At 35.9% G+C, this 11935-nt stretch overlaps 1 protein-coding gene across 1 annotated transcript in view; it reads right to left on the reverse strand.

Annotated features, from left to right (window-relative positions):
• Window positions 1–11935, reverse strand: part of LOC107705753 (oxysterol-binding protein-related protein 10-like) — a 59830-nt gene that overhangs the window by 43549 nt on the left and 4346 nt on the right. Inside the window, exons 2-4 of the mRNA XM_016509212.1 lie at window positions 10437–10612; window positions 7897–7976; window positions 1766–1996 (exon numbers count right to left, since the gene is read on the reverse strand). Coding sequence (XP_016364698.1) covers window positions 1766–1996; window positions 7897–7976; window positions 10437–10612 — 487 coding nt within the window. The remainder of the gene's footprint in view (window positions 1–1765; window positions 1997–7896; window positions 7977–10436; window positions 10613–11935) is intronic.

Consider the following 11935-nt stretch of genomic DNA (forward strand, 5'->3'; position numbering starts at 1 on the left):
TCTGTCAATATGGGGTGCTGTGTGTACATTAATGAGGAAAAAAAATTAACTTAAATGATTTTAGCAAATGGCTGCAATATAACAAAGAGTGAAAAATTTAAGGGGGTCTGAATACTTTCCGTACCCACTGTATATGTGTGTGTGTGTGTGTTGTAGTATATGTATAATTTCTCACTTTTATAGAAACATGTTGCTAAAAATAAATCTTAAATGAACAAATAAGCAATCCAATAAAAGTTTTATGTAACTACAATGTAACATTTATAGGAAAATGCATATAATATAAAAAACAAGCATATAATATAAAATTAGATATAACGTTACATATAAATAAAATATATAAAGCAAGTTAAAATATAATATAATATATAATATGTGACCCTGGACCATTAAAACCAGTCATAAGGGTCAATTTTTCGAAATTGGGATTTATACATCAGCTGGAAGCTGAATAAATAAGCTTTCCATTGATGTATGGTTTGTTAGGATAGGACAATATTTGGCCGACATACAATTATTTGTAAATCTGGAATCTGATGCAAAAAAATCTAAATATTGAGAAAATCACCTTTAAAGTTGCCCAAATGAAGTTCTTGGCAATGCATATTACTAATAAAAAATTAAGTTTTGATATATTTATGGTAGGAAATTTACAAAATATCTTCATGGAACATGATCTTTACTTTATATCCTAATGATTTTGATCAATTTGAAAAATTTATCATTTTGACCCATACAATGTATTTTTGGCTATTGCTACAAATATACCCGTGCTACTTATGACTGGTTTTGTGGTCCAGGGCATGGGCGTAGCTTGTGGGGGGGCCGGGGGGGCCTGGCTCCCCCATAGCGATTTAAGAATTTTACTAAATATTTATTTATACCATTTTTTCTATGAAGTAAAACTGCATATAATGCAGTTAATAATACATGTAAAAGTGAATACGTAAAAGTTAATACATTTTAAATTGTTATTGTAAGTAAATTAATAAATCAAAACAAACTTAACGTCTCCCTCAATCTCATTTGCGTAAGAATTGTCACGTGGCGAATCTGCATTTTGGTGGATAATAGACTTAACGGTAATGCTTGCCTGTTGTGTGGAATAAAATGATGTTCCACGTTTTTAACAACATACACGAACTGCAGAGAAATCTGGAGACAACGAAAAACTCTGATGAAGATATTAATGCCGTGCTTAATGATTCCGGACCCGGACAATCAGATAAAGGTGATCCACAGGACGCAGCCGGTTTAGCCGCACACTACTTTTATGCCGACCATTTACATCCAAATGTTATTTAATTTTCACAGAACACAACCTTTAAATAGATTTTAGAATATAAACTGTTTATCGTCTATTCAATAAGACTAAATAAAAAGTGTGCGCCTCATTGTGCATTAACTTGAATCAAGCCCAACAAATGTCTGTTTTAAAAACAGAGGATGAGTAATTCACTCCTTGATTTGCTTAATAAAAGCCTCCTTTGAGATCGTTTTGACAGACATGTTTATTGTGCATTTTAAACGTGTGTATTGCTAAGTTTAGTGTGGCAAAATAGAACATTTTTAAAACATGTTTTAATAAATTTATGTTGCTAAAAATTAAATTAATAATAACTATGGTGTGACTAATGAAAATACTGACAGGCCCAAAAAAAATTCCTAAATTTGCATCAAAGAGTTAAATCAAATAAAAAACCCTGACAGACACTGCGAAACGTCAGTGTGTTTAATAACAGTGGCTAGCTGGCTCTGTCCATACCTCTTTGACCTGGTGCAGTCCTGCAGGATGCTGACTGCAGGCCCGTTGGCTGGCGGTGGGAGACTTGTGGTGGGTGATGGTGATGACAGAGGCAGGTGTCCCGTGCTGGGGGGTCTGTCTTTGGGCGGAGATGGAGGAGCACTGTGGGATGGGGTGCGGGTGCAGGGAGAAGCTGCGGGTCCGGCCAGTGGAGGAGGAAGAGGATGTGTTGCAGGAGGAGGAGGTGCAGCCCTGAAAGAGATAGCAGCAATGGCAGCAGCAGGAGGAAGAGGGAGAGCAGGCGCCCAGGCCTCGCTTCCCCATGGGAACAGACACCGGCCCTGTGCCGCCAGCACGGTCTGCCATCACGCAAAAGAGCATCATCGGCCTGACACAACCAAGACAGCAGCCACATACAGACAGGGAGGGGGAGAGGAAGCAAGGGCAGTGCATGGTGGGAAAAAGTGCAATATGAGACGGCAGAGGGAGGAGGAGAGAGCTGCCTGTGGAGTACTGTTCTCCACAGCAGAGAGATAAAGGTTGTCACTCGTTTGAAATGCTTTCATCTCTAAAAGCTCTTCAGCACAACCTGAGAACTGCAATCTCATTCCATCACAGCTAATCAGAGACATCATTTGTCTGTGATTCACAAAGCATTTAGTGCACTGCTGATGAAAAATGCATAAAAGCAAGTGTCTAATGCATGCTTTTACAAAAATCACAAGTCTAACTAGATTTATATATTTTTTTAAGACTGCAAAACTTTCTTCCATATTTCTGTGGAGTTTGGGTTTTTTTTTTTTTTTTTTTTAACCATACAGCTACATGGTTTCTGGGGTGTCATGGAAGACTGGTTACTGGCTGAAGAGCAAAAAAGCTTTGTATAATATTCTTAATCTCATCCCTAGACATGCAGTGGTGGGCAAAATTATTAGAGCACTTGTCATATTTAAGAGGTTTCAGTTGTTTTTGTTGAAATGGTCATTGCAATACCCCTAAAACGAACTATTGCCGAAACTACCTGCGATGGAAGGAATCTGCTGGAACATTGAAAATGATGGACTGGCCCCCTCAAAGTCCAGACCTCAACCCCATCGAGCAAATTTGGGGCGAGTTGGAAAATAAACTGGACAGATCTATTGTACATTCAAAGGAAAGCCTTTGGCTTGAGTTGCAGAAGGCATGGCATAACATTAGGGATAACATTGGCAGAAGGCATGGGATAACATTCTGACACTATGCCAGAAAGATGTGCTGCAAAAGGTGGACATACCAAATACTAAAGTTAAAAGTGGATAAAAACAGTACGAATCACTTCATCTGATATCTGTTGTGCTCAGAGCAACCATCTGCATGTTTCATGAACATTATGAAATGAAATCATGTTTTGGAGGCAAAAAAGGTCAATATTTTCAGATCCGTCAGGTGTTCTAATAATTTTGGCCACCACTGTAGTTCAGGTCTATTCTTTAATGGACACGGATTTATTTTTTTTTTTTAAGAAATTGATACTTTATTCAGCATTAAATTTGAAAGTGACAGAAAAGACATTTAAAAACACACACAAAAAAATCCTGAACAAAATGTATCAGTTTCCACAAAAATATTAAGCAGCACAACTTGTAAACATTGATAAAATAATGAATAATAAGAAATGTTTTTTGAGCACTAAATCAGCATACTGGCCTTAGCAAACACCTATAAGAAGATCCGAGTTGCCAAAAAACATAGAAATCAGTCTCAGAACAGCAACATTCCCAAAGTCATGCTCTATATAAAAATTATTCATATCAAACAAACAGAGGAGGATGTATTTAGGTAAAAAAAACAAAAAAAAAACAACAGCACCTGTGCATTCTTGAGAAATGCAAGAGAACATTGCTCCCCTGGGTGCTGCTAAACAGACTCTTAGGCTTGAAGGAAGATCGCACTCTTTGATATGACCCAAAATGAGACCACGTTATGAGGTTTTCTGTACATGCGGCAATGAGTATTTTATTCAGGTCCGATGGAGCTCCCCCAACCTCATGTAATTGCATTCTCGCAGTCTAATGGCAGTCCATTGTTCAGTCATATGAGATTTTAGCACTGACTACCAGGTTACATAAGTCATAGATTATACAGACCCTTAGAACCCCTTATAGCAGGGATGTTCATGCTGCGTTCAAGTCCTCCTGGGACGTTCGTACTTACGAGTTGACAAGTCGTAATAACGACGTCAGGTGCGTTCAAGTCACTTTGCTCGGAACAATGTGGCGATTTTACTTTTTTTCCCATAAAATTCAATGATTTTTTAAACTTTACATCTACAAAATGATGAATAAAGAATGTGAGTCATTGTGTTTTTTGCTTTTTTCTGTTTTTATTCAATTTATGAAGGTGATGTAAACTGAATCATTATATGTTCTTTGGTAATTATACAATAATATAATATTTTGTATATGTAACATATAGTTTTATTTTACATTACAAAAAATTAATCATTTTATTAATTTCAACAAATTTACCATCAATACAGATGCTGCATATCTAGTCTTTGGATGCATCCATTGCATCCGACACGTTTTCTCACTGACACGCCCCCAACTCGGAAACTCAGGGCTTAAAGAAAATTTCGAGTTTCCCACTCGTAATAACGACTTTGTGGTGGCGTTCATGTGCGTTCAACTCGTAAATACGATCTATCCGACATGACTTGAACGCACCAATAGAACAGCACATATCGGGAAATTTGAATTAAAATTCAGATACTGAATTCAGATTCAGATTTTAATATTGTACAATAATATTACAATTTAAAATGAACTGTTTTCTGTTTCAATATATTTTAAAATGTCATTTATTCCTGTGGTGAATTTTCAGCAGCCATTACTCCAGTCTCCAGTATCACGTGATCCTTCAGAAATCATTCTAATATACTGATTTGGTGTTTAAAAAATATTATTATTATTATTAATGGTGAAAACAGCTGCGTTGAAACAACTGACACATTTTTGTTTCAGTATTTTTGTTTAAACATGATAAAAAAAAATTCAGGATTCTTTGATTAACAGAAAAGAGGAAAAAGAACAGCATGTATTTGAAAAGTAAATCTTTTGTAACAATGTAAATGTCTTTACTGTCACTTTTTGTTCAGTTTAGTGCATCCTTGCTGAATCAAAGTTTTAATTTCTTTCAAAAATAAAATTTTAAGTAGAAACACATAATGGACCTTCACAAAAAAATTAATACTCTGCTAACACTGCAGCAGGCAATCAGTGCAGTGAATAATAAAATACATACACTAACTTTCAGAGTTATGTTAAAAAATAAAATAAAAAATAAGCACACCAAGTGTAGAGAATACATGAAGCATCTGTTGCATGCATTATGGATTAAGTCTTTAAATGAATAAATATAACACACTGGTAATGTAATATATTTGGTCTTAGGCCGATGATGAAGTCCAGGCCCAGATTTGTGTGGTTTCAAATTACTTTGCTTATAATGTGATTAATCAAAGAGACTGCAAGGTTTTTCCTTTTTCTAAGAATACATTAGCAGCCAACACTGGCTTGTGTTATTAGACTGCCATTTGTTGGTCATATATTGAAAATGAATGCTAACAGAAGTCAAACAATGTTTTAGCCTCAAGGCTAAATTCATTTGCATTAAATCCGCGTTCTAAATTAGTGGATAACGCCGGTCTCTCCCATTTGTAAACACTCATTTTCAGATCTGACTGAAGTTATCATTATTCTGCCACTCAAGAGCGCTGAAAATTACAATAAATAATTGGACACAACACCATCTGCCTAAAACAGTCTGCCGAATGTATATTACTGAATTTAAACATCCATTTGAATCTCTTTCAGGGAGCAAAACAAACATTATGCATCTTGAGGCATGATTTAATGACATGTCTTAATGGAGGTGAATGCTTAAAGTTTAACTCTGTAAAGGTTAAACATACAAATCACTGAGTGTTCAGAGTCAGACAATAGTGGGAAAGAGCGTGTGACACGCAGTGTGTTTTTGTCACATGATAAGTGAACTGACACACTGTTTCTCCAATCAGTATCAAACTATTGTTTATACTTTTGGAAAAAGATAAACCATGCTATGTGGATAAAAAAAGAGAAATAAGACCACGCTTACAGTATATGATCATGTCAGGTGAGCTGTCACATGTATAGATCATATGCTTCCATACAGCTACTTATTTTATTGCTCAATGAATTATAATAACCATAATTAAAACTGTGGATAACACTAGCAAGTCTGTACATATGTGCATGATTATAAGGTCAAAATAGGGATGGGCAATGTGACCAAAATCTTACATCACGGTATGAGTGATTTTATTTCACAGTAACAATATATATATCACAATATAGTTATTTTTGCTTTAAATAAAGTCTTTATAATACCAAAATTTTTGATACCATAGAAATGTTATAATGCTAGTCACCAGTTTCAATATCACAAAAAAAATTACTAACCTAAATTAAAAAACAAACAAACTCAAGCTCACTGAAGACAAGTAAACAGTAAGTGATTAAATAAGACTAAGAAACTAATTACAAGCAATAGCACAAAAAAACGACAGTAGAACAAATAAATAAGAAATGCTACACATTGTATAAAGTAATCAAATTATTAATTACAAATGCATATTCTTCACAGTGTGAAATAAATATATATTTCTCTTTTATTAAAGTTACAAAAGTGATTTAGGCAAGAGTAGTGAGAGATTTTGTCTCTTTTGTTGTTTGATTAACATGAACGACAGCAGGAATATTAGACTGCTGTCACTTTAAGAGTTGCCCGGATCCAATATACTGTTACATGTGTTTTCTTTCTCAGCTGTTTGCTTTCCCTTAAGACCTAAAATTACTGTGTTTACAAGGATAATTGCAAAGACGGGCATTGACACGTACAGTACAAGTGTGCGTATAAAGCGGCAAAAATAACTTGGTTCAATACTCCCGCGCTCTATGAGCACCATCTCCACATGTGCGCGCCTCTCTGACAGCACTCCTATACATAAGTATAGCGAAATGAGTTCTCTTTCGTTTGCATTTCAATGGCTTAAAATCCCTTGTTTTTAAACCGCAATGCTTAAAAACGCACGTAAATGGTACGTTTTCGTGACCACGTAGCACAGCAACGCCACGTGAGCCTGTAACCGCAATAGAGACGATAGTTGAAAATCTCTACCAGTTAATTGTGTCTTCCGGTATATCACCCACCCCTACCTAGGGCTGGACAATAATTCAATATCAATATGTATCGCGATATAATTTTTTTCAATAACGGTGATATGATTTTTAAACACATTTCCGATATTTCGATATACATTACCAGTTTCCCATACATTGATTTATTTGTGCCGTTTGACTTCGTTGAATAAACATGAGCACTGCACGTTTCAAAATCATAACACGGCGCGGGTGTTTTATATGAAAATGCACTGCAGTGTTGTTATTAGTGTGTTAACTATTAAAAATCATTTTCACTGACTGAAATAAAGCTGAAAGAAAAGGGAATATAAAACTTAAACTTAAAAACTGTAAGTTGACGTACTAAAATTACTAAAACTAAAATGAAAAAGTGGTTGCTTACTGCCAAGCCAAGTCTCTATGATCTTCTGGTGCCCATATATTCTCCTTTAGTACACTGTAAGTCAATGGCTTTTATTTGCCTGTTTTATCATCCACCAAGCTAAACTGTGTAGAAAAGTAATAGCACATCTCTACGAATTAAGCCAAATCAAGGCTTACAGGTATAAACTTGCTAATGACCTCATTTGAAATGCCACCCGTTACAATAAGCCTTACATGCAGTGTGATGAACTGAAAAGAGACAGAGAGAGTAACAGCATCACAAATCTCAAGACTACAGGGGTAGTTTGTCATCGAAGTAGTGTCTGGAGAGGTCAGAGGAAATGGAGAGCGAGTCAGTCAGTACACAGAATGTGAGAGACAGAGACAAAGACAGGAAGGATGTCAAGAGAAGATGCACTTACAGAAAGGACAGTTAGTACATCATTGATGACAGAGTGAACAAAATCAAAAGACAAACATTTTGCTTTCTAAAGCAAGAGGGAGTGAAAAAGATTTAAAGGAAGGAAATGAGAGCACAGTGTGCCGAGTTAAATGTAACTGGGTTACCTTGGCACTGCCGTCTGAGTGGCGACGGGCGCACAGCTGAAGCTGGGTCATCCACATCTGCTGCTCACGCGCATCACAAGCTAAAAGAAGACATGTGAACTATAAATGGCCACATCCATTCATGCTGCATCTACAGCTAATTTAATTCAATAAACACAACATAACATAACATAAAACGTAATGGATTTGATTATGTTCATTAAAAATAATGAAGTTGTCTGTTAAATCCTTATAAATAGTCATGCATATTAAAGGGATCATATAATGAGAAATGCATTTTACTTGAACTTTTTTTTTTTAAATGTTAACATTCTTTTATCCTTATATCACAGGTTAGATGTCAATGAAATCAAACACCATTCAATATGAAACCAAATGTTCCATATTTTATGACTTTTGGTGAATAATGTCAAATTTCGGCTCACAAGTTTATAGAGTGCTGCAGGGATGACATATTTTAGGATATGGATTTTTCCATTGGCTTTTGGATTATTGCATAAAATAAGCTCTGTGACAAACATTTATGATTCTTACATTTTGTCCATCAAGATCATCTTCACAAATGAAGACAACTTTTATAAATTCCGAAGCCTAAATATAATCACCAAAATTAAAAAAGCTAAAGTTAGGCTATAAACAAACTACACCATGTTTGCTTAACTTTCCCATCATTAAGTTTCTGACAAATCCTTTTCTGTATTTAAAATCTACAAGCTGTAAAAATTTTAGTTAGTTTCCAAAATGGCAAGTATAAACATGAGGCTGTAAAAACGTACTAAAGCATAGATGAATTTGCCGGGATGACGTTTAATGTTCTGACAACCTGTAGTTCCATTTAGCAACCACCTTTTCAAGCCAAAACACTTAAAATCATGAGTGGTATTATTGATGTAGACTTATGTCATGCATTTAACTAAAAACCTATTCAAAAACCCAAACTTCAGCACAATGGAACTGCAAGTTTAAAACTCATTTATAGGTTTTAGGACTCACTCCTGCAGCCCTCCATATGGATCAGTTCGATGTATTATAATGTCTTTTTTTCCCGGAGCTTGACAGCTCATGGTCACCATAAACTGTTATCTGGAAATTGTGAATATTCTTTAGAATTCTCCTTTTGTGTTACATGGAAAAAATAACAGCATATGTGTTTTGAAAGACATGAGGTTGAGTAAATTATATTTTAAAATTTAAAAACAGATAACTAATACATATCACCATAAATCCCCAGTTGATTAATCACAGTAAAATAAGACATGTTTTCTGAAATGTTATGTTTAAATATGGAAAATAGGTTTTCTACTTAAATATACAGGAATTTGCATACATTTGCAGAACAAAAATCTGAACTCTGGATAAAGCCAGGTTTAATGTTCTTGTCATGAGATACTTTTTTAATGTTTTTGTAGCGGGGATTTTATAGAGGGGATCACTCCATAAATTAAATTCTTTACTTACTCAAATACAGTAAAATACTGTCAACAGCCAGAAAACAAATCACCATGTAAGTGCTACTGAAGTGGAGATTTCTGGTGTTGTGCATGAGAAAAAAACTCATTTTGAGAAAACGGCCTATAAACGATATGCATTTCAATTAAAAACTACAGAAACACATAGAGAAAGCAATAATAAAATTAACACTTTTATGTGTATTGTGTATGTTTTCTTTCCCCTAGTCTGAAAGAAGTCAGATTAAGGAAGCAAAACAGCCCCAAATCTGTTCCGCACTGTCTTGCCTAAAGAAGATCCAACAGGGTTTTTAATATATATGACCTATGAAAATCTAGTTTTAAGGTCATTTGGTATGGTATGGTATGGTTACCCAGGTAGAACAAATGCAAGCTTTTTTATCATCACAAGACCGAAAAACTCAATTTGTGGCTTGTCTGTAACCCGGGGTAAGACAGAGAAGGTGTGAAATGAGAAAAATAGCACCTGAAGATTATCATTTCAGAATGCTGGAACACTGGGAGCGGACGAGACTCTGCCCGCGGCAAGTCTGTCATACTACTGGGAATAACGCTGGAGGTGACAGCTTTTTTTCCAGCGAAATCCATCCTCTCACAACCTCTCCAAAATTGCCTTTGTTACAAATGGCCGATTTGGCTGGTGCCATTTTGCTTGTAAACTCCTGATACAGTCTAAATGAGTTCTCAGAGCTGCCTCGGACCGAAAGTGAATTTTGATGTAAAACCAACCATCATAAAAGATTGTGGCATACACTGAATGCCAACCATGAAAAGACTCCTGGCATACTTGAAACGACACGAGAGAAACAAAGAGAGGGGAAAGTATAGAGATCTAATCTGACGAGGAAGTTGCTGGCGAGAAAGAAAGAGTGAACGTGGACAACTAAATCACAGATAAAGGGGGATGCCTTAGGGAAAAAACACATATCAAAGAGATACTTCCTTAAGAGACGTTGCGCGAGAGAGTGTGAGGAGACTCAAGTTAAAGGAGAACGGAGATGGAAGGGATCAAATTGCCATGTTAAAAGCAAAAGCAAAGGATTGAAACCCCGACGAGGGAAAGATGCTCACCCCGTAGTTTGAAGAAATCTCCATTTGCAGCACAGACTGTGAACATATAGGGAAACTCATCGCTTGGGGCCACTGAAGAGCCGATGAGGGGCAGGGACCCTCGTGGCTTCTGGTTCTTACTGTGCTCATTGATGAAATACTGAAGCTGGCCGAGCTCAGGGTCCAACACAAAATACCTGCATGATGAAAAACAGAGAGGAGAAGAGGGTTACATTACAACAAACCTAGATTTTGACAGTGTGTGATGCCTGACGTGTTCTTAGTGGTTGTTTTGCATAGCTATGCGGTTGATAGGTGTTTCTGTTGGTTGCCAGGGTGCTGCTATTCAGTTTTATTATGCATTGCTATGTCGTTGCTATTGTGCTCTTGTTGGTTGCTAGTGTGTTGCTATGCGGTTCTGAAAATGTTCTGATTGGCTGCACTGGATTTAGGGCCGCAACAAAAGATTATTTTGATAATTGATTAATCTGATGATTATTATAACAATTAATCAACTAATTGTATATTATTTCGATGATTAATCAGTAGGTTTAAATCAAGTATTCAGCTTTTGCATTTAAATATTCTATTCCAGCTCCACACTGGAGAGCTGCTTTATAGCAGAAAATCAGAAATTGTAATTCTAACTGAAAGAGACACTGACAATGTTTTTCATTTTTAACTACTGTAAAGCTGCTTGCTTTAAAGCAGTTTTTGTATAAAGTGCTATATAAATAACATGATGGACTTACTGGAGTGCCTAATTGCAGAGATGGTGCAAACATCCACATCGCTATGATCAGACGCTTTCTTAACTGCTGCTTTCCCACGGTGTCACTTTTGTTGTGTTCATTTATTTATTTATTTTAAGATTCAGGGCTCGCAAAATTTCAAAATCCCTGGTAGCCCTTCGGGCAGGTACTCTTCAAATTTTGGTAGCCCGAAAATGTATTTAACTAGCCCAAATAAAAAAAAAGACCTTTTAAAAAAAATATATATATATATCAGATAGGAGTTTAAATGTCGATCAAAAATATTTTCAATACACAAATATCAACAAATATGAAGGAAGGAATTTTATTTCACTATTTACAGGGTATCTGCTGAATTTTTAAAAATGAATGTATGGCAATTTATGACCCATTTTAAAGGGTTAGTTCACCCAAAAATGAAAATTATGTCATTAATTACTCACCCTCATGTCGTTTCAAACCCGTAAGACCTTCGTTCATCTTCGGAACACAAATTAAGATATTTTTGATGGAATCTGAGAGCTGTCTGACCCTGCATAGACAATAACGCAACTGAAATGTTCCCAAGTCCAGAAACGTAGCAAGGAGATCGGTAAAATAATCCATGTGACATCAGGGGTTCAACCGTAATGTTACAAAGCTACGAGAATACTTTTTGTGCGCAAAAAAAAAAAAAAACAACTTTATTCAACAATTCGTCTCCTCCGCATCACCCTGTAAACAGCATATGCTGTTCTGTGTCAGCTGCGCCACGCGGATACGTTTTCT

The sequence above is a fragment of the Sinocyclocheilus rhinocerous genome, unplaced genomic scaffold (assembly GCF_001515625.1).
Source record: "Sinocyclocheilus rhinocerous isolate Xijiao unplaced genomic scaffold, SAMN03320098_v1.1 scaffold222, whole genome shotgun sequence".
Lineage (NCBI taxonomy): Eukaryota > Metazoa > Chordata > Actinopteri > Cypriniformes > Cyprinidae > Sinocyclocheilus > Sinocyclocheilus rhinocerous.